Genomic DNA, 25113 nt, shown 5'->3' with positions numbered 1-25113 from the left:
TTTTATTTCAAAATCTAAGCATGAATACAAATATTTCATTAAACATTTGAGAAAAAAAAACCTTCTATTTTTGAAAACAAATTGTTCAATATACTGCCAGTGTGTACTTAATTACATGTACAGTAGTTCCTTGAAAGTTCGTGTCATTGTTAGCTAATATGTATTTGATATGATTCTCGAAACCTTGCTACTCGACATAAACACATATCAGCTGATAAAGATATCAAATCATAAACAGGCATCACCTAACGAAACAGAAATTCAATTAAACAAACAAACAACACAGAAAACAAAAACATATAATACGATATTATACTGAAACATATTTTGAAATCAACATGAAACAACTATATAAAAATATATATTGTCGCAGGTTTCAGTTCTTATGTAACATCAGATTCACAGTTTTATTGTGTTTATTGCGACATCAGTAACATCAATTTCCTGAATTATTATCCATATCTAGTACGATCAGCTATTTCTAAGATTTACTCAGCATTTTTTCCCGAGTAGATCCATCACCAGCCGTCAGTTCTAATTAGCCTCATTATGATAGATGATAGCTGTAAATAGGCCGATACATCTAACCCGCGGGACTACAGAGGCGAAGGTGTTCAGAGGTAGCTGGTGTGTATGTGACCAGGGTTACCAATGCTATCAACACATATACATAAATACCATCACTTTAATATATAGAATTTGGTATGTATAGGTCAACATTCCAATGCACTCTTAACTAAAAACAGAAAAAACCAAATACTTAAATTAACTGGTTATCGGAATATGCATAAGGTGTTTCATAAGACGCCCGCTTTATTAAATTAACAGTTTTGTTCAATCACGTATTTCGATAATCCGGATCAAAATTGTGTTCATGTATAAGTTTTTAACCAATAATGTTACATTTTAATTCGAGGGAAATGCCTTTATACCGAAATTTAACTAACGGTAAACTGCAATGAATTATCTTGTTCCATTAGAACAGTTACAAATATTCTGTGACATTTACATCAGGAGCTTCCCGAACGTACACCAGCAAGTAAACACTTATAACGTTCTCAACCAGTAACACAAATACTTAATAATTGTCATAGTAAGTGTTAATTACCTATTTATCAACAACAATAGTAAGTGTCCCTAATCAATTATGTTTAAAACAGCATGCTGTTATGTACATAGATGTTTGTTAAATCAACAATATATCATTATGTTTGCGGATCTTTGGAAGAACAAGATATTATATGATTTATATACATCAGTGTTCGCCAATAACAAGCAGAAACTCGTGGATAAAGAAGGAAATGATTAATAGAAATGGTAATTACTGTTCATATTACAAATTGATATTAACTGTTATTTAAACAGGCCAGAAATATTTTTACCCCACTGAATAAACTTAAAAGTAAAAGCGACAATGGAATAAATACAACACCTCTACATATTGGCTATATGTATACTTGAGTTTCTCTTACAAAGAAAATTGTTAATGAATTGCACACAGATACGCAGGTTGCGTATTTACCGAGATCCAAAAATTATTTTCTTCGGTTGAATATAGAATATTCAACATCATAACGGTCTATAAAACTCAATTATCTAAAACATTTTGCAGAAGTATCATTATTATTCAATTGACCTCAGATATAAATTAATTACGATTTTATTAAGCTTCACTATCACAAAATAAAACGAAAGGTAAATCATCCATATCTTAATTCCATCAATGTCTGGATGTCTTGATTCGGAAAAGAAATATTAATGAATCGAAAATATAACAGTTTGAAATTAGATTTTATATAACACAATATATAAAACATTTTTCAACTTACTTGCCAATACGAAAATTAGGAGAACAAGAAGAAGAGCTGACTTCATTTTAATCCCCTTCCTTGACGAATTCTGCCTATTGGTACACAATGTCTCTTGGAAATGGTAATTTTTACAGGCGATGTTCAGTATGACAGCTTCATCTGTTAGCGTTCATAGCTTTTGTACTCTACATCTTACCTGTCAGTTGACGAGTACGACATTGTTGTTGGGGATGTGGCCAATATTTGACATTTCAGGAACTTAGGATTAAATGCTGTTATGGTAGGACTAGTCAGCTTGACGTACCTATCTTACAATCTACTGATCATGTTTGTTAAGCTATGGGAGGATCTAAGATTTAAAATCTAGGGCCAGCTAAGGTCATGTAACATTGTTACTTGAAATAAAAAATAAAATAATATCTGTATAGTAGTCGCATTATCAGATTATAAATATATTATTAATAATGATTAAGGGTGTTTATGCTGGTGTTATTTCTGAAGTCACCTGTGGTGACGATGAACGATCGACGTATAGCGGTGATTATAATGTCTTGTTTAGTATTCATAATGGACATTCATAAACCACGTGGATGTATTAACAAATCATATCAAAAGATTCCACACTGCCTAATTGGTGAACCGTGGTCCTTTTTCTTCCTGCTATGGGTTTACGACGGAATTATGTGATTTGAAAAATGATTACAGCATAATAGGTAGATAGAATGGTATTCTGATTTAGGGTGTTATTTATGGGCACTTTACTCCAATATCATGAATAGTTTTATTATTTTGAAATGCAACAGTTTACGTACTACGGCAGATAAGGAAATTGCATTCTTCATGGTATTGACATGATTATGACAATTCTGACAAGTATACACCCATGTCAGTGCTTCGACGGAAGGGGATGTGGTGTGTGATGACGTCATCTGCGTTAAGCCACATCCATTGTTCTATATAAGGAATATATTCTACATTTTTAAATCATTTCTAGAAATAGAGGAAATATTTCGACATTGTAGAATCTATATGAAACACCATTCAAATGATAATATTAAATTAGAATACTTTAAAGTAAAACGAAGTATTTCACCCTAACGACGATGATTATTATCAAACATACAAATAGATAAAAACTAACACGTGATCTGATGTTAAAGTCTACAATTTCTGGACTTTGGTAAATAATTAACATTAAAGAGGCTTGCCCGCAGAGAGATCAGAAAAATTGGCTAATAGAAAAAGATTTTTTTTACACATGACAGATTGTTGGAATTGTTGAGTTTTTCATTTTATTTTCCTTATAAAACGCTGAAAAGTGATATTAAAACCTCATTTTTAAATATTATTTATTTAATCGCAACCCGCAATAAGTTCCCGCTATAAAGTGGAGTCTAATTTGATTGACACATCAAAGAAACAAGCACGTGCACAGTGCCGCACAGTGATAACTTCAAAGGCAGCGGCGATTTACAAAGATTTGCCGTTATATTCCATACATTTCCCTCTCAGGTTGAGTTTTAAAACGTCTTTTAAATACATGTTCTGTAATTGTTTTCAAGAAATAAAGTCGGAAAGCCTCTAATTGTGTCACATAGAAACGTGTACTGAAGTTTATTTAGTGATCGGAGATGTGCCGTTTACCGGTCCGTCTGCAGGTAAGCCTCTTTTAACGTTTTACGTTTTAAAAGCCAGAGCATCCAAAGTTGTGTTATAGGTGTATCGTGGGTTGTATAGATTGCACTCTTTACTAACATCTCTCATGTATAGGTAATAGGGCGTACTGTTAATTATACACAATGGTGACATCATCGTATTTCATTTTTATCCATTTTCAGATCACGTCCGACTTATATCAGTTTTAGTGTTTCAATTACAAATGTGCTGCATACACAATTTAGTAATTTATACCTTTCTCATACCTATTACCTAATAAATATCGGGTTATCTAGCACTGTAAGATGTGACCTTTAATGTCATTAGTCTCTTCAAATATATCCTTGAGTACCAATGTAAAATGTTTATGATATTGAAAAAAACGAGATAGGCAACATATTATTAAGGGTAATTCGTGTTTTATTGTTACAAAGACAGTTTTTTTTAACAGAGCCATTTTTTGTTGTATCAGAGACGGGATCTTTTAGTAACAGATTCAGTTTTGTTTGGTGTAACAGAAACGGTAATGTGTTGGTGTTGACGCTTGCTGTTGTTGTTGTAACAGAGACAGCTTTTTGTTGAAACAGACACGTATATTTTTGTTGAAACAGACACGTATATTTTTGTTGTAACAGACACGTACATTTTTGTTGAAACAGACACGTATATTTTTGTTGTAACAGACACGTACATTTTTGTTGAAACAGACACGTATATTTTTGTTGAAACAGACACGTATATTTTTGTTGAAACAGACACGTATATTTTTGTTGAAACAGACACGTATATTTTTGTTGTAACAGACACGTACATTTTTGTTGAAACAGACACGTATATTTTTGTTGAAACAGACACGTATATTTTTGTTGAAACAGACACGTATATTTTTGTTGAAACAGACACGTATATTTTTGTTGTAACAGACACGTATATTTTTGTTGTAACAGAGACTTTTTCATTGTAACGGGGACTTTTTTGTAGTACAGAGGGTTTATTGTAGTTAAAAAGATTTTTTTTGTGTGACAGAAACTTATTGTTATTGTAATTTAATATTGGCTGTCTGTTGTAACAGAGACTTGTTTTGTAGTAACAAAGAGGTTTTTTGTTGAAACAGAGGATTTTTTTTGTTGTAACAGAGACGTTTTGTTTTACTGTAATAGAGACGGTTTCTCTGTTGAAACAGAAAGTTTTTTTTTGCTGTAGCAGGAACTTTTTTGTTGTTGTAAGAGACAATTTTTTTTTGTATTTTGTAACATAAGCGGCTGTCTGTTGTAAGAGAGGTTTTATTATTATTCAAATTTGGCAAGTGGTGTTATTCATTAAAGTCTATATTTTGAGACATCATATGTTTCCTTAACCGTTATTATGGACATATAATGGAGGGTTCTGATAGGTCAATAATGAGATATTGTCCAATTGAGCTGAATATTGTGTTGCAAGGATTTTGAAATACAATTGTACTATTTTCCAAAACAATAGATGCGCCTTTGGTTATATGGTCGCAAATGATGGATACATGGGATACTAGTTAGGACGATTGTCTTACAGGTCAGCTTATATAGACATAACTTGTTGTTTATATATCTGTGATAAGTATTATTACAATCTTATTTAAAGTGATAGAAAGTCATGTCCCGCCGCTAAAAGTCTAACAATACAAGTACAGGAGGAACATTCCAATAACATAGGGTTTGGCTTGTTTAAGTGGGCATTGTTGTCATCCCATTTCTATTGAGGATGTCAAAAGCATAATTAAAATTATTGACAGTTTGTCGTTAAATAGTGCTCAACTACTAGTTCAGAAAATGACTATATGTTTCATTTTATGTCAATATCTTCCGATAATCCGTTGGTAATTTGATACAGATGTTTACATCCTTGGTTTATATATTTATGTTACTAGGCCCATTTATATATATTTACACGAAATATGTAACAGAAAATTACCGACATTATCTATCGCTTTACTTGTTGACACTGAGATGTAAGGTTATGTAAAACATAAATGTGACGCGCCTAACCACAACTTATAACTCAGTGTATACAAACAAATTGATGTGTTGTATATATATAGACATAAAACTAGATTGTTATTGGATGCTTGTTTATGCAAATTCCGCATCCGGGACAGTACACAAACACGGAATGTCGGCTGTCAACAATCGGAAGGACAATACACTTGTCGCTGTATCATTACAACTCCTACAGCAACGACATTATACCAGATTGAAATTAATTGCTGTACCTTGAACACTTTTTAAATTAATCTTTCAACTAAAAAAATAAAACAATCTATAATCATACAAAGAACATTCTTCCTTCCGATAGCTACAGTTATAGAAAACATCGGTGGCACAAGTACATGTCATGCTGTGCTCTTAGATGTAATGCTGATTTAGATCGGTCGGTCGGTGGTATATTGGAATTGGTGAAGTAGAGACCCACATGTTTGAATACACAAGCTATGAAGGGACTTTGTCTTCCTTACAGATGTACACGGGCTGCAGCTGTAGGGAAATGATCTCATTATATGAGGATAGGTCAATGGCATACCTTGTGGTGCTGACAAACCTGGTTGACCTTACGGTCAGTACCCAAGTTCTTGTTCGGAGGACGAAGCGTTTCTGACAATTCAAGCAGATTTACATAGAAGGTGAAGTAGGCTGAAGCAAAAGATGAAAACCCCTTTTGCTTCGTATCCTATTATCTGTGACGTAGACCTTAATTTTGTTCATGTTCTGCCCTCTTCTTATTTTTGAGTGAAAATTCCGATTCCAATCTCGTAGATGTATCTTCTCCCTTGTAAGAAACACGGAGACAACTCTATACCCCTGTATAATACACACCTCATACATATACCAATGTATAATAAACCCCTAATACATATACCACTCTATAATACATACCTCATACATATACCACTCTATAATACATACCTCATACATATACCCCTGTATAATATACACCCCTCATACATATACCCCTGTATAATATACACCCCTCATACATATACCCCTGTATAATACCACCCTCATACCTAAACCACTGTTAAACTTTCCATTATTGATAATTCGAAGCCACCATATACATCTCAGTAAAATGTCAATCATTCGATTGTTGTGATTACCTTTAAATTGTAACTACATTTCCTCTCTTCAAATACACATGACAGTTACAGAGACACATCACCTCAAAAACATTTACTGTACATTTGTAAGGTTTAGGATTCTAAGCTTGATTAATTCTCTAGATTTACATAACAATCATGATATGTACCTTCTTCCCTGATGATTACGTAATCGATCCTTGGTATATTTACCACCGAAGCTCAGTCCGTAGTAACACTAGCGGCTGACCGTCCTGAGGTTCCGGGAGGTATACCAAAGTATTGAATAGTTTGATGTGATTCACATATGAAGACAAGCTAAAACATGAAAGTACGCCTGAGACTGGTCATTTTAACAGGTTAGTCTGAAGCATTGATAGGTTCTGTAAACCTATATAACATACTCCTGTTTGGCTTGCTTGTTGTATTCCTGTAGGGCGATCATCTTATCATACCTACCATTTGAACAACTCTGTATGTAAAGATGTTAATTTTGTGTTCGTTTTAAGTTATGTCATGAACGTATCGGCAAACGTATATATCTCCGGTCAAAGGGCGATTGTTTCAGTAACTCCGCAGAAACAATTCATTTTTTTCAGTATTTAAGAGAGAAAAAAATACAAAATCTGTCAATAGAAATAGAGTGATGTAAGTCTCTGCGAATCTTATGATCATTTTAAGTATATTAGTAGTAGCGATGTCACTGATAATGTTGAAAGTTTGCCTAATGACGATAGCTTACCTGTATATGACGAATTAGATAGTCCTATATCACAAAGTGAAATCACAGCTGTCTTGAAAGATGCTAAATCTGGTAAATCTCCAGGTATTGATAATTGGCTGAATGAGTTCTTTCCGAAATTTAAAGACGTTTTTACTCCACTCCTTGCATGACTGTTTAATGCTATTTTTGGAAAAATGAGTATTTCCTTCTAGTTGGTCGAAAGAATTTTCCTATTATTTAAAAAGGGCGAAAAAAAACCCGATACAGATAACTACAGAGGCACCACGTTGGTAAGTTGTTTATCAAAACTGTTTACAAGTGTGCTTAACAACAGGTTACTGAAATTGTCTGACCATTACAAAAAAGCAGAAGTTCTTTTTCTGTTTTGTAGTCTATTTTATAGTGTTTGTATCAAAGTGGTGTAGGAGGGCAACTTTTAGATATTCTGAAATCACTTTATGAAGCATCAAAATCATTTCTTAGGTACAAATCTAAACTTTCATGTTGTGCCTGCAGTATGCGAGCCTTTGATGCAAGGTAAGCGGCTGTCTCCCTTTCTGTACTCAATGTTCGGTAATGGCTTTTAAAATTAATTTATTATCATGTCATGTGATGCATTATTTCTCAGAGATATTTCTTTATTTTTTTTATGTACGCTGACAACACCGTTTTTTTTTCTGAATCAGCAACTTGTCTTCAACAAATGTTAGAGTCGTTGAAATCATACAGTGATCAACGGCAACTGTCTGTAAATACAGAGAAAACAAACAAAATTATATTCAGGAATTGTGGTAAATTAAATTCGAACGAATATTCTCACTATGAAAACAATGTGATGGAAATTGTTGATAGCTTTAATTACCTTTGGGTCACATTGCATTTTAACGGTAAATCTTATAAAACTCAGCTTACTCTTGCTGGTCAAGGACGAAAATGTTTATTTAAATTTTAAAGATTTGCAACTATCTGTCTCTAAATATTTAATCTAAGTTGAATGTTTTTTTCTGTCCTTAATGATAGCTGTGAAGTTTTGGCTTTATCTCCGCTGAACAAATAGAAAAAAAAACAAAAACAAAAAACAAAAAAACCGCAAAAAAAAAAAAAAAAAACAGCAAAAAAACCAGCAAAACAAAACCAAAACAAAAAAAAACACACACACATTTTGACTTTTGGGAAAGGATCGTAAATGTTAAACAAAACACACCATCATATATGGTTTATTCAGAGTTGGGTCGTTTACCTATGCATATCACACGGAAGTGTAGAATTATTTGATACTGGCTTAAATTAATTAAGTCTGATAATTGTATACTTAGTCAGCGTATGAAGATATGATTGAATGTAATCACAGAAGCTGTAACTGGCGTTGCCAAGTTAGAAATCTTTTATTTTCTACTGCTTATGGTAAGGTGTTATTGACCCATACCATCGTTAATGAGATTTTTTTTCTGCACTTGTTTAAGCAGTGTTTAACGGACATGTTTATTCAAACGATTAACGAGTTTATGGAAGGCTCATCAAGATGTTTTTTTGTACAAAATTTTAATCGATTCTTTTACTCTTCAATTCCAAGAGAACACAGATTTTGCATTCATTGTAATCAAAATTTGATAGAAGATGAATTTCATGTCTTGTTTATTTGTCCTCTTTATAATGATTCACCTAAAAGATATATTAAGAAATATTACTATGTAACTTAGTCAAATATCTAAAACTTGTAGTTTCACACGTTCCACGGATCATGGTTAACGTAATTTTCAATATTATGAAGTCGGTCACTTCCTGCTAACGTTAAACCAGTTTTTCATTGTCAGGTAACTTTTCATTTTAACTACTGTACATACATACATGTCCATTTTTGCATTCCTTTGTGCATTTTGCCGTTAGTATAGTAGCTTGGCTTGGTTAATTTGATTTTGTTTATTTTGTTTAACGTCCTATCAACAGCAAGGGTCATTTAAGGACGTGTCTGATTTGTAGGTGGAGGAAAGCCGGAGTACCCGGAGAAAAAACACCGGCCTACGGTCAGTACCTGCCCCATGTAGGTTTCGAGCTCGCGACCCAGAGATGGAGGGATAGTGATAGTGTCGGGACATCCTAACCACTCGGCCACCGCGGCCCGAAAGTGTACTAGCAATCAACTATCCGTCAATAAATTAATAATGTACAAGCTTGATAATCCAAATGTATAATTTATTTGATTTCCCATCACTGTAATGAACTGTACATTATTGTATGTTGTATATACATGTATTGTGTAATGAATGTAATACTTATGGGCCGAAAGGCTTAAGGTTGATAAACATTGAACCATTGAAAAGTGTTTTTGATAATGTATTAGATTTTTTAATCATTCAGTGTTTATTTTAACAATGCAATTTTGAATGATTTATTAAGGATCACAATATGAATTTTGATTAAATTAATTAGGATGTAAATATAACAGTGTTATTTTCTGCCAGAAATCAAAAACACTGTTCTATCATAGTTTTAAGTTCCGCTATTATTTTTTACATGGGGCCGCGACAGCTCAGTCGGTTAGAGCGCTGTGTGGTTCGAAGCTCCCTATCCGTGTCCGTTTGTGTTTCTCACGAAGTTGGGAAACAGGCCGGTCTGTGCTAGCTGTCGTTGTTGTGTTTTTGGGCAAGACATTTTACCCTAATTGCCCTAGACGGCATGCGACGGGCCTCCCGTACGTTGTTTAGTGAGGTAGTCACCAACTACCACAAGGAGACCCCCAGACTCAAAATGACCCTGGCTAAACTAAGTGTTATATTTTTATAACAGTATAATTTAAGTGTGGATCCTTCACCCTATGCCAGTATACATGTATATCTATTACCAGAGAAACTCTAAGGGAGACACGTTATAATATAATTATATATTTTCATTTGCTGTGAATTGCTACTGGTCGGAGTCCGAGTGATTAAGGTGTCCCGACACTTTTTCACTAGCCCTCCACCTCTAGGTTGCGAGTTCGAAACTTACTTGGGGCAGTTGGCAGATACTCACCGTTGGCCGGTGGTTTTTCTCCGGGTATTCCGGCTTTCCTCCACCTCCAAAACCTGGCACGTCCTTAAATGACCCTGGCTGTTAATAGGACGTAAAACAAAATAAACCAACAACTTCCGGTCGTTTGTTTTAAGTTACCAAATATAACGCTTGCTTGATTAGAGATTCGATATTTAAAGATACAAGGGCATTATTTTATTTTACACCATTTTAATATTTCCTAAGTGTAATGTTAGGAACCTTTGTATCACCAAGGTATTATGTAAATGTTGTTAGGCGCCCTTGCTTGATCAAGGTGATGGCAAGGCTGAGGCTCTGTATCCTGTCACCGAGGACAGACAAGCATCCTGTTTACGAAATCAACACCACGCTTAATTTGCATCTCCTCAATACATAATATTATAAAGAACTTTGTGTGTGTCATTGTCAACTTATAGTTAACGACAATTAAACTATCTGAAATACATAAATCATGCAAAAATTATTGGGATTGCCGCAAACCGATATTCAATTATATATCAATCATATTGTATATACCTGCTACCTTTATCTCTACACCGCCCTGCCGAGGTCCACGCCTACACGGTAACAAGTGATCATATTGTATATGCCTGCTACCTTTATCTCTACACCGCCCTGCCGAGGTCCACGCCTACACGGTAACAAGTGATCATATTGTATATACCTGCTACCTTTATCTCTACACCGCCCTGCCGAGGTCCACGCCTACACGGTAACAAGTGATCATATTGTATATACCTGCTACCTTTATCTCTACACCGCCCTGCCGAGGTCCACGCCTACACGGTAACAAGTGATCATATTGTATATACCCGCTACCTTTATCTCTACACCGCCCTGCCGAGGTCCACGCCTACACGGTAACAAGTGATCATATTGTATATACCTGCTACCTTTATCTCTACACCGCCCTGCCGAGGTCCACGCCTACACGGTAACAAATGATCATATTGTATATACCCGCTACCTTTATCTCTACACCGCCCTGCCGAGGTCCACGCCTACACGGTAACAAGTGATCATATTGTATATACCTGCTACCTTTATCTCTACACCGCCCTGCCGAGGTCCACGCCTACACGGTAACAAGTGATCATATTGTATATGCCTGCTACCTTTATCTCTACACCGCCCTGCCGAGTTCCACGCCTACACGGTAACAAGTGATCATATTGTATATACCTGCTACCTTTATCTCTACACCGCCCTGCCGAGGTCCACGCCTACACGGTAACAAGTGATCATATTGTATATACCTGCTATCTTTATCTCTACACCGCCCTGCCGAGGTCCACGCCTACACGGTAACAAGTGATCATATTGTATATACCTGCTACCTTTATCTCTACACCGCCCTGCCGAGGTCCACGCCTACACGGTAACAAGTGATCATATTGTATATACCTGCTACCTTTATCTCTACACCGCCCTGCCGAGGTCCACGCCTACACGGTAACAAGTGATCATATTGTATATACCTGCTACCTTTATCTCTACACCGCCCTGCCGAGGTCCACGCCTACACGGTAACAAGTGATCATATTGTATATACCTGCTACCTTTATCTCTACACCGCCCTGCCGAGGTCCACGCCTACACGGTAACAAATGATCATATTGTATATACCCGCTACCTTTATCTCTACACCGCCCTGCCGAGGTCCACGCCTACACGGTAACAAGTGATCATATTGTATATACCTGCTACCTTTATCTCTACACCGCCCTGCCGAGGTCCACGCCTACACGGTAACAAGTGATCATATTGTATATACCTGCTACCTTTATCTCTACACCGCCCTGCCGAGGTCCACGCCTACACGGTAACAAGTGATCATATTGTATATACCTGCTACCTTTATCTCTACACCGCCCTGCCGAGGTCCACGCCTACACGGTAACAAGTGATCATATTGTATATACCTGCTACCTTTATCTCTACACCGCCCTGCCGAGGTCCACGCCTACACGGTAACAAGTGATCATATTGTATATACCTGCTACCTTTATCTCTACACCGCCCTGCCGAGTTCCACGCCTACACGGTAACAAGTGATCATATTGTATATACCTGCTACCTTTATCTCTACACCGCCCTGCCGAGGTCCACGCCTACACGGTAACAAGTGATCATATTGTATATACCTGCTACCTTTATCTCTACACCGCCCTGCCGAGGTCCACGCCTACACGGTAACAAGTGATCATATTGTATATACCTGCTACCTTTATCTCTAAACCGCCCTGCCGAGGTCCACGCCTACACGGTAACAAGTGATCATATTGTATATACCCGCTACCTTTATCTCTACACCGCCCTGCCGAGGTCCACGCCTACACGGTAACAAGTGATCATATTGTATATACCTGCTACCTTTATCTCTACACCGCCCTGCCGAGGTCCACGCCTACACGGTAACAAGTGATCATATTGTATATACCTGCTACCTTTATCTCTACACCGCCCTGCCGAGGTCCACGCCTACACGGTAACAAGTGATCATATTGTATATGCCTGCTACCTTTATCTCTACACCGCCCTGCCGAGTTCCACGCCTACACGGTAACAAATGATCATATTGTATATACCTGCTACCTTTATCTCTACACCGTCCTGCTGAGGTCCACGCCTACACGGTAACAAGTGATCATATTGTATATACCTGCTACCTTTATCTCTACACCGCCCTGCCGAGGTCCACGCCTACACGGTAACAAGTGATCATATTGTATATACCTGCTACCTTTATCTCTACACCGCCCTGCCGAGGTCCACGCCTACACGGTAACAAATGATCAGATTACACCGGTCATAACAGACACAACATAGACTATCAAAAGCAGCTTTAACGGATTCCTTGTAGTGGAATAAAAGAAATCAAAACGGTCCGCCTCAATATAATGCTTCTTCAATATAACAGCACATAGAAATGACATATTGTTATTAAGTCTGAATTTTTGGCTTCCACCATTGAATGGTCTTTATTGAAATTTTGTAAGACTGTTTTCCTATTTTTCTCTTTTTTCCACTTAATTGAAATCAAGGGGAGACTACATATATGTATATGTACCTTTGAAATATGAGAAAAGGTCCATCTATAAATCTTTAAAACACAACAGCGAATTACTAATGGAATTTGAAAAGTATCTAATTTCAACAACAAAATTTAGCTGATTAAATTCAAATTTACCCCCGTCGGCCATTTTGCGTTCTGACTAGCCCCAAAATTGATCATGCACCATGATACACATATGACAATTTAGAAATATCCAAGAAGGAAAAAGATAGCGATGATTAACTTCAACTGTAATAATCCACTGATATGTCTCAAAATAAAACATGTCGATCAAGGGATAGAAGAAAATTGGCATATGGCATTTGAGAAAGATCCATGAAAACCTTTCTGAGAAATAGCGATAATAATTTAAACCGGCGTCATTTTAAAACGGTCGCCTGTCATCAGCATATCATTATAGCTAGCTTTGAACTCTTTGTTATTGTACTAACAAACCAAGTCATCCTAAATACTTACTTATAAGTACTTTGTAAACCTATCAATTGGAATAAAATGTCCTACCCTCTGAGCCAGCGTTATCACATCTCTTGTTCATTTAAAATTCGTAGAGATACATTTGTTGTGTGAATTTGACATTGCTATACGGGACACCATCTTAATTCCCTCCTACGGACAGACTGTAAATATGACAAATTCACAAAGCAGGCATACATCGTACTGAACGTACTTGTTGTGTAATCACAAACTGATATTATGTTAGTGGATCAATCGCGCATACATGTTATGTATAGAGTTAAAGTACGGGGTTGAGGGATATAATCAGTTTCTTGTTTCCCGAGAAAGAGGTATGGCTTAGGAAACTACCGTAAAATTTATTATTGTTATGTTAGCCCTCTTTCGTCTTCTGTCGCATTTCAGGTGCAAAAACTACCTGACAAACATTTGTAAATGTCATACAAACAATCTGGCATTATATTTTGTGTCAAAATAAATAAATTATTAATAATTGTTTTAGATTGCACATACACAACCCTGGAAATTTAACATTAACATATAATGTTCGTCCCATTACGTATTCTGTCTTATTTCGGTTGTCATTATTCTTGAAAAAATATATATATAACAGATTGTGGATAAAATGGCGTAACGACACAGCACCATCAGCAACCATAAGGGATGTCATGTAAGTCTCTGACGCGGAATTTTATCCCAATCGCAACATGGTGATGCGGGTACTCTGCACTATGACAGTCACCACAGCCGAATGTGAAAGAACAATCAGCACTACCGCGGACTAAAGTCCTATCTGCACTCTAACAATGACAAATTGAATGGACTAGCATTAAAGCCTCGTACTCCCAAAGAAATATATATGAATGTTTACATTTTTACCCCTTTGCAATTTTCAGAATTAATATAAACCTAACAAACTATCCCGAATCCAAAATGTGAGGAAAATGTGTATTTATGAAAGAATATTGGAAATTCTTAATAACTAGGTCTGACGGACTATACAAATTAGTCCCATAATGCAACGGCGAGTTATCAGTCAGCACAAAATGGCCTTTAAGACTTATATTGACCTATGTAGTCGACGAGATATTTACATTCTCCTGAATCATGTATTTTTAGCATATTGTCCTAAAATTGACAAACAGTTTTGAAAATTATATGACAAAAAGAATGTGCTCGATTCAATGTGATGTGTACAAGGTTGTTTCTTTTTCCCCGAGTAGCGAAATTAGTCGCACACATTTTCTAGCCGTTGTTATATCTATAAAAGTCGTAAGATACAACAATATTTCAGATGATTATTTACTTTTCCGACAGAAATCTACTTTTGGTCTGTGACCGCTGGGAGCGGTGTTTCATGGACAGAAGGTGCCTTCCGGCCGGAACACGCTTCACTATTCCGACTTTCCCAATAGTACCATCCAAACCTTTGTCGGATGTATAGTCCTAGGATCGTCAACGCCAGGCTGTTATTACGTGACCTATAGCTACAGTTCATTAACGTGTTATCTACACAAACAACTGCAAGGGAGACAACCCGTTATTGACACAAGTCGAGTGTGGTCAAGTAAGTGACCGTTTGTATTTCCACGATGTTCAATCTCTGCTAGCCCTTAGTCTGAATCAAATATCAACCTGAAATCTTCCATCTTAACACAACGAGTTTTAATTTCGGCATTCGTTTATGGGTTAATTATTTCATTTGACACATCGCTGTAAAACGTATGTGTAAACGAGGTCTAGTAAATTTAAAATATACATAACGAAATTAGTTATTTGGTTATTTGGATAACAGTTTCACATACGGGGAGTTCAACAGGCTTATATATGTAACATTAATTGCATAATACATTGTATTTTGTAGAAAACGTGCAATGTAAAAGTGGATTTGTGTACTTTGAAGAGATCGGAGCCTGCTTGTACTTCAGTGATACCACTAAGTTGAGTTGGACTGAAGCGAAAAATGATTGTGAGGATCGGCACGGACGCCTTATTGTTGCCAATACCATGCAGATAGTTGACGCTTTGGCTGATCTGTTTAAAGGTATATTTCTAATGATGATCTATATATTATGATGTGATTTGTTATGTAAATTATCACATGGTTTATCATGCTCATGTGATTTTTATATGAATTAGCACATTATGCGGAATGGCATGATATTTTAAAGGAAATCATCGCGTGATTCACATCGTGGATGTTTGTTGTGGCTAGTTTTACATATTTTTATGAGATACGGTATGGAAATGATTATTTGATTCAAATAATTCATTGTTTGGATTTCAGTGAGAAATCTCATTTCATATGCGGTTTGATTCTGACCCAGACGTGATTCAATGTGAATATCCATCATCTAAATATCAACATGTGGTTCGTAATACACTTAGGGCATTTTCGGTGAAACATAAAGACTATAACAGTTAGTGGTCAGATCCATTCACTTATAATTACGGTAGCGTGGCTGACTGCTACATAGGATATCAGATATCTGATTTAAACTAGATCCATCAGACACTTCACCTATGTTTCATTTAATTCTAATTTATAAAACGCTCTGTCATAAACCCTCTTCTTCATTCTTATTTCCTCTTGTCGAAGCTCTTCATTGGTCACCGGTTACATTCCCCTTAAGGAGGTGCTAGAAGAGCAGGAGTTGGTCAGACACAAGTCAAGTCGGATGTTGTTAGTGGCAGTCAGGGAGTCATCAGTTTTTGACGTGGCAAAGTTTGGTATCGGTTGTAGTGTCATATTTTCAGTTTCTGCTGCTATGTGTATGATATTACTCGTTCTGGCTGTATCTACTGTTGACTTTAAAGAGATGATCATCGAGGCAGAGCGTGATAAAATCCTGTTTACCGAACAGGCCCGACATCAGATTCCTGAAGCACCAGCTACGCCTCACCATTGACGGACGACAATGGACTAAAATGCTACATTTAAGCACTGGATGAAATTTTAAACCTTCGCAAAAGAATATGATCATCTAATTTACGTAATCTTCTTCAAATAGATAACACGATCTCAGTTTATCCCGATTACATATCTCCATAGATAAATATCAACCTTCCCACATTTAGTACAGAAATACACAGGTAGATATCTGTACTTATAGGAGAAGACATGCGCACTGGACAATGCGAAAATAGCATCTTTCATCCCTAGCGGTTAACAGAGAGACACCACACGGCGTAAGCTTCAACAATAGAAGTGAGGTCAAAGCTCAAAACAATCAAACTACGCTGGAGCGTCGCTGGATTAGTATGACAACCACGTGAACGTATTCCCTTGAAGGAGTTTGATGCAAAATATTAAGTACCTAATTTACAACCTTTCTTGGGATTGAGTAACTAAACTTTGACTTCCGTACAGAATTACTACTTCTCAGCATGTACGAAAATACCCGAAAATCCAACATGTCCTGCTATTCTAAAACATGTGGCAAGTTACATACTACGTCATTTCCGGTTCTCGTTCTCTGTATACAACCATGGTTTTCCTCAACGACTCATTCATACAATAGTGTAAATTATGACGGCTAACGCCAACAGAAATTTGTTAGATATACTATTTACTTCATTACTACATTTTACCACATACATCCGTTTATATATCAACCTCATCCAAATACACGAGGCTGGTTCGTTCTATTGTTCCTCCTGTCAAGATATCTTTCTGATTCATTGCTTTGTTTTAAAAGCCATTTAATAAAATAATTTATCATAAAATTGTCTTTTAGCCATTTCACCTACAACAGCTTTTAGTTATGCTTTATTCAAACTAATCTGCTTCAACTTGACTTCAGTAATATGACAAACTACCACTATCTTGTGTTTGGCATAATACAGGTTTTAATTAATTTCTAATCAATTTAATTTTGAAACTGTAAAGACGGAATTAAGTAATAAGACAGCACTTAACATGTAAAATAAATAATTAATCTTGAGAGACACTTTTATCATTTATTCATTAGATAACCTATTCTGGATTGGAGGGTATCATGACATTCACCAACTCGGGTCCGTATGGATGTGGATTGATGGAGGAAGACTTAACGTTACCCAGCATTTAGCGACACCAGGGGATGATACATCGATGGATGCTCCAGCAGGATTACAATGGTGTCTTGCTATGGAATATGAATACTTTTTGAATAAGACGATACTGAAAACAAAGGACTGTTCTTTGGCGATATGCTATCTGTGTGAAATGATCTAACTGCGGTTAGAATCATTGTCTTTTGTGACACTTCTGGGTTTACGTTGTATTCATAGGTCTATGAACCGATTGACTATTAAGACTAGGGTGTATATGACGTCATAACATACCTTTTATTCCCTCAAAGTTTTATTGAATTATTATTTTATTAATTTCATACGTAAACAAATATCTGATAGCAAAAAAGATCAAGGGAATATTTCCGACAAAAATATCATTCCGATGTTTAGTGAATTTTTAATATACTTTTAATGAATGACTGATACTTAAGGATTGTGTATTGTGATGTATTCCCTATGTGCCTGTATGTTGTGACTATTCTAACCCTGTAGCGCTACAACACATTGATCAATGTTTTCTTCTATTGTCATTGTTCAGCAAGACAATATCGTCGTTTTTTGAGTTGTTTGAAAGAAATAGGAATTGCTTACATTGGAAATCAATTCTAATTTAAAGTAATGCAGCACGTAATTTCAGTAGGATTGGTATGGAATTCGATGATCCAGGTTGTTCCTATAAAATTGTTCTTTTAACACATAGCCTGTTATTACTCTTCTACATCCATATTTCGTTACGTTATTAGTGGCGAAATTACAGAGAAATATTGATAATTTTAGTCAATTAGCCCCATTGAACAACATATTTTTGCTGGAAGAGTTCGAAAAAGCGAAAATGCCAAAACGCAAAGAAGTTACGATAGGTCTCGTAAAATGTTCCCGCACTGCAAACTGCAAACACTGTTGATCGCCATTTTGTCCCGTTACGCTGCAGACATAACGAAGGTTGTCATTTCGTACCATAGCGCCGCGGACAGAATTTCTGATTGAAAGGTCATCAATCAGCGAATTCAGTTTTCAGGTTTTTTTTATTTACCTTAATTAGGTTGGAAGAAGAAGACTTTGGTTGATTAAGAGTGTTGATGATTATCACTATACCTTTTTATTTATTGAATAATAAATAAATAGTTATGTCTGATTCAGAATTGTTAGTTTCTTGGTAAGCTCTTTCTTGTTTCTATTGATCCATTTCTGGAATAATTAAGCTTCTACGTTTGAAGCCATTGAAGTATGCTCAATACAGAGATATATAAACCTCTCCCGGTAATGGTTGTATCATTTGACATGTATACCTGTTATTTCTACTTGACACATTCACCATCTATTACGGTTGCTCATTGAAGCGGAATCAAAACATATGTACCATCGTTATCTTTGATAACGACCTGTTAGTATTTATCATATATTGTTTATTCAGTTTGATGTCTAATCAATAGTACATAGTACTGTTTATCAGTTTCCCCCTGGGTACGTCACGCGGTATAAAAGTACAATGAAGCTGAACTCATCCGATCTAGTATTATCACTATCATCGCTATCTACAAAAACTCTTAGTTGACTTTCGAAATACAATTCCATAGAAATGTTAATGCAGTGCATATGATAATTTGGACACCAATTGTTGGCATATTTGGTGGTTTCCCAGTCAATTTGATTGAATATAGTCTGTATTACATCTAAATAAATACGGTTTATAACTAGGAAAGCAATGAAAGAATAATTACATTTATCCCTGCCTCAAACATGTTTATATTGTTAACTTCCGACACCCCTAACCTCGATATCCTCATCTAAAAAAATGTTAAGTGATGGTGAAATCACGCTTTAGTTGTATAGACAAGCATGCTGCCATTAATGCGAACAGCATACCGCTGTCTGGTACACTTCTTACAGTGGTCGTCTAAAAAATTGAAATAACATCCAAAGATCTTAAAAATAAGCAATTACTTGAATTATCCTAATAAGAATTATATGGCTTATTTTCTCGGTTTATTATTACATTACACTCAAACAATGTTATCAGTAATTCGAAATCATTATCATTCCATTTCACTAAACCTCAGAAGTTTATATATATTTGTATGTACATAAGCTTTTCTTTGTGATGTTCTTTACAAACACTACACGTACGGCTGTACCCCTGTAGTAGCTGTGTTAGGTACTGTGATTTTCTAGGCTAAAGCTCCAGTGTACAAGTTAAGGAAGATCTCTACAGAACCTGATCTTCACGAAACTAAAGTCAGTGATGTCTTCATTGTTTATAAATAGTGTAGGGCCCGTTAAAGATAGTGGCAAATATATATATTTTCTTAATGCGTAAAAGAATAAAACGTATATTTAACCTTACGAAACGCATTGCTGACTGGCATATTATTCCACAATACGTCGCAATGGCTATACGTGTACACAAATGGCTTTGAAATGACCCCCGAATATAATTCACGGATTATTATCAAGGCTGCTTATAACTATGTTATTGTCTATCGTGCTTGGTAAGGGAAGTTCAGTAGTATTTCTCACATACTTCGACATGGTTACACACTATATGACGCTGCTCACAATAACGTAACATCATCAATTTACGTTGAGTAACAATGTTTTAAATGATGACATCATCAATTTTTACACATATTCTAAGAAGCATTGTAGATTGCCCGATGAAAGCTTTCATAAAAAACCTACATTGGCTGACAAGTATGTGAGAAAAATTAGCAAACGTATTCTGCGAACAAGGATATCTTAGCCCTCGCTGTAAGAGTTTGACTGGCCAGTACACACGGTAAGCCTCGTGTTGACTGACCAAACTCTTACACTCGGGTTGTGATATCCCTGTCCACGGATCACACCCATGTTCTTACAACCAGGTACACATCTCATCAACATGGGATAAATATCTCCGATAAAAACAAATGCACTGTCTCGCATCGTTTAGAAATGTTTCCAAAGACATTTTTGTATGTAAAACACATCAACCTTAAATAATTCAAGAAAAAGTCTAACATTGGCATGACTTTTATAGATTTCGGTATTTGATACACTGTTTGAGATATCGAGCTTGGTAAGTATGGTCCCGTGAGTATACTGTACATAACAGATGTTTACTTCAAATCGTACGAATAGTACACATGTACTTGTATAGCGTTTGTGTTTGAGACGAATCCAACAGATAAGGCGCATTTCGAGAAACAGAGAAATAAAAATAACATAACATGTATTTACTTTATAATTATAGGAGGCAGAGGGAGACCTTGAACTCTCTATTATTGAATCCCATATAAAGCAAAATAAATAAATAAAAATCGCAAGTACATTTAACTCGGCAAGCACAAGGTAATGACTGATCCGAGTGTACTTTTAAAGTCTCTACCTGGATCTATGGTAATGTGTAACTGATATTCTGTTTGACGTCAATGACGTTTAGTAACTATACCATATTTTTTCAAATGTTTGATTGTGGCAATGCTCCAGGCTGAGGAGCTAACGCAGTACTGGTATCGTATGTTGGAAAAAGGATGGGTCCGGCCATATAATGAAGAACTTCAAGGAAAATAAATCACTAAATGAACCAAGTACAAAGGACATATTGGTTATAAAAATTGAAGTTAGTGTTCCGTCGCCGTTAGTTAGTTATGGGTTTATCGCCTACATTACTCTGACTATAGCTGGTGAGACGTATCCCAGCAATAGTCAGAGTAATGTAGGCGATACACCAGTAACTTACTAAAGCCGACAGAACATTGACTATAGCCACCGAGACGAAACCAAGCATATAGGCGATAAACCCATAACTAACTAATGGTGACGGAACATGTTTTACTTTGTCGACGACATGCTCCATGTTTTACTTTAAGGACTCCATCGTCCTGGTCCTTAGTTTATCTACGATAAAAGTAACGCCACGTTTTCATAGAGAAAATCTGGCAAGTTCCAAGATGGCTGCAAAGTGAACACTCTGATAAGTATGATCAAATAACGCCAATATCTGCATGGTACAGTATGACTTGGAAATCATGTTGAAACCTTATCTAAAATGTCATTTTGTATTTAACATTATCGAATATGTTTATCAGTCCACATGAACATTAAACATTAGGTTTACATTGTTTGTGAACGATGCTGTATAAACATATATACGCCATGTTATTTTCAAGAGCAGGTTGTGTCAATGGATAATAAGCAGCAGCGGAATAAAATGTGCGCTTGTATTATAGAACCTGAAAAATAAGCAGGTAGGAAGAGACTGACGAGTGACATGGTTTTGTCAAGTTAGTTTTACCAGAAATAATTTTATCAGGATTTTTAAATTGTTGTTAAACTGTGATCAGCCTAATCTCGTTTGAACAACTGAGCTCAGATGGCTGGCACCTAAGACATGAAATTGTCTTTGGCGCATTAATCTTTACAGTTTTGGATTTCATATATGCATGGCATAGATAATGTATTTAAGTTACCTTTAAATCAAGCATCACAAATATTTCTACAAAGTAGGATAATTTAAAAAAAAAAAAAAAATGATCATCGCGTCTCCTCAAAGTCGTATTATGAAGAAGTATGATTTATAAATATATTGTTTTGTATGATTTAACAAACATTCTACTTAAAGTATTAGATACCAAGCGAGTGCTGTATGTGAACCTCAATGCCAGGAGTATACAATGTACACCTAACAGGGTGTAGACGTGACCGCGGAGGGAAACACTCGCAAGGTGGCAGTTACGATGTTAAAATGTCCGCATGACGATATCAGTATGTATTATTTATCGATTTCTGAGTAGGATTCGGGTGGGAGACAACGTTGATGCCGGCATGAAATGTTTCTGGTTTAAAAGGATGGATATTTTTATATTGATAGGTAAGTTAATATATAACTAGAGTTTGCTAAAATAACGTAACTAACATATATCTGAAATACAATATTTCAGAAGATTGTCATGTTTTCTTCCGTATGTAAAAAGGGACATATTTGTGTAATGTACGACCTCGGCTTGCATGTCGACTAGCATGAAGATGAACATATGTTAAAAAGCATTACAAGAAAAAATAACCTGTTCCGCACGGATTGTTTTCTTTTCCTCTTCTTTTCTTTTGAAAAATAAGTAATGCATCAGATTTAAACACAAAATACCTAACGGTTTACAGATTTCAGTTACATAACATCAATATACATGAAGGACAATACATTCTTATGAAGGTCATCCCATTTTGATGTATCGTATACCGTCATTAAAAATGTTATTTAATAAACGTTCGGTAGTTTAAGCTTACGGTTCTACAGGGACCAGCCGACTAGCTGGCTTTACATACGTTTCAGTGGTAATTTTCTAGATTATATTATTATAACCATCTGCCAATTACATTGGGTCTGATATATATGTAACACTTAACAAAAAAGCAATGTCCTTCAGCGTAAATTTTCCCCGGGATAACCATACTATATTTTGCAGTTCAAATTCTGAAAAAAAAATAACCCCAAAAAACTACGATCTCAAACTTTGAACAGAACTTCAATCAGACGTAACAAATATTAACATTATCTTATCATGAGTATTTGTCCGGCTATATATCTAATTGGAAATAAAGAAAAAAATTGAATACAAATAAATTCAATTAAACAGCTTTAATATGGACTTACGATAGCTGCATAATTGTTAACAGAAGTCTGTGTGACACCTAAATAAAGGACACTACAAACGCTCCACTTATCAGCCACAACACAATTTGATCTTAGTGAAATACGACGCGCGCGACTACGCCAAGTGGTTTTGTTCCGCACGTTACATCTTACGTTTCTTTAATTTTTATAATGCATGTATATTCTAGTCTGGATTTCATGGGTAATGCATTTTTTAAATATTCTTTTGATTCATATATATTCACACATAATGTATTCACATATAACATTAATTATTGTTTGAAGTATGTATGGTGTTGTTGATATATGTTCAACGAAATACATTGTCAATAGATTGCCATTCTTAAGTTATAATATGAATTTCATTGCATATATAATACCTGCACTATGCTATTTCTCATATTTCAAATATGATAAATCGTCTGTCATTAACGGAATGGTAAAACAAAAAACTTCTACATACACACATATATATATGTAACGTCTGATTATCAAAGAAAACAATAGATCGCTATAACATTGCTAGAGAACATAAAATGGCATACTTGTCTGTCCAATTCAATTTCAATATCACATTTTGCATGAAGCAGGTTTGAACATTTTCCCCAAATCACATGAGAATGAATACATTGCCACATCTGATTATACAAGACCTCATTTTCATAATTACACAAAGTACACCTCTTGTCATCTTGTATTCCATATTGGTATATTATGTTCTATGATTTTCTTTTAACTGACCATTTCTTAAAACTATATCATGTGTACAACTCCCTGGTATTAAATAGATAAATTCCAAATTCATATCTACATTTTCTTAATCATGAGACCATTTTTAGATAGCCTTTTGGTTTATAGAAAAAAACGATTAATAGAATTTCGATTAAAAAGTCTGACTTGGCTTGACAAGAGATCTGATAAGTTTGAAAGTCTTAAGTGAGGAGCTTCCTTCCGTTTGCTACCAAACACTGGTATATTTATCGACCGTAAAGCACACAGGGTCTTGATAGACATCAACTTTACTCCGTTATCAACGCTAACAACACACAAATAAAAGAGAAAATGATATTCCGAATCAATTTGAAAGCAAGTGCATAATATTTACCCACTGCATCAATTACTTCTATTAAAAAAAAAAAAAAAAAAAACTCTGAAGCTGCCAATTCTACCTTCCATTGACGTCCTAATCCTTTCTTTAAAACACTGTTGGGGATATTATACTTCGTCAATACAGTTATCTCATGTATATAGGCTTTAATGGACACGCCTAATGCATCACGTACAGTATAAATGTGTTTTAATATGTTTAACGATTGTGAACCGCCTTGGCGGCATGCATAGACATTGATTCAGCTACGACTCTTTATTTTGCTCTGCTTTCATACTTTGAATTGCATCTGTAATAAACAGATCCATATCTGTCATTCGTTTGAAAGCATGGGAATCGTGACCATAAAATGACTGATTTTGGCTCTGTATGTCAAAGCTTAATTATTGCACGTCATAACATTAAAGTACTGTGATTGTTTATTATTCCCGAAAGGCAATCCTAAGGTAGTCAACATATTC

At 35.6% G+C, this 25113-nt stretch overlaps 1 protein-coding gene across 1 annotated transcript; it reads left to right on the top strand.

Annotated features, from left to right (window-relative positions):
• Nucleotides 1-14522: 14522 nt before the first annotated feature.
• Nucleotides 14523-19050, top strand: LOC117340659. Its single transcript, XM_033902422.1, has 4 exons — nt 14523-14529; nt 15208-15426; nt 15724-15903; nt 17831-19050. The coding sequence occupies exons 1-4, from the start codon at nt 14523-14525 to the stop codon at nt 18073-18075; spliced, it is 651 nt and encodes a 216-aa protein (XP_033758313.1). The 3' UTR covers nt 18076-19050.
• Nucleotides 19051-25113: the final 6063 nt, after the last annotated feature.

This window comes from Pecten maximus, chromosome 13 (genome assembly GCF_902652985.1).
Source record: "Pecten maximus chromosome 13, xPecMax1.1, whole genome shotgun sequence".
NCBI lineage: Eukaryota > Metazoa > Mollusca > Bivalvia > Pectinida > Pectinidae > Pecten > Pecten maximus.
This window is presented reverse-complemented; position numbering and strand designations above follow the sequence as displayed.

Bases quoted from the DNA above. Each gene is read 5' to 3' on its own strand.
- LOC117340659 (XM_033902422.1), top strand. The intron at 15,427-15,723 runs GTAAGTGACCGT...TGTATTTTGTAG, and splicing joins CACAAGTCGAGTGTGGTCAA to AAAACGTGCAATGTAAAAGT. The intron at 15,904-17,830 runs GTATATTTCTAA...TTTATTCATTAG, and splicing joins TTTGGCTGATCTGTTTAAAG to ATAACCTATTCTGGATTGGA.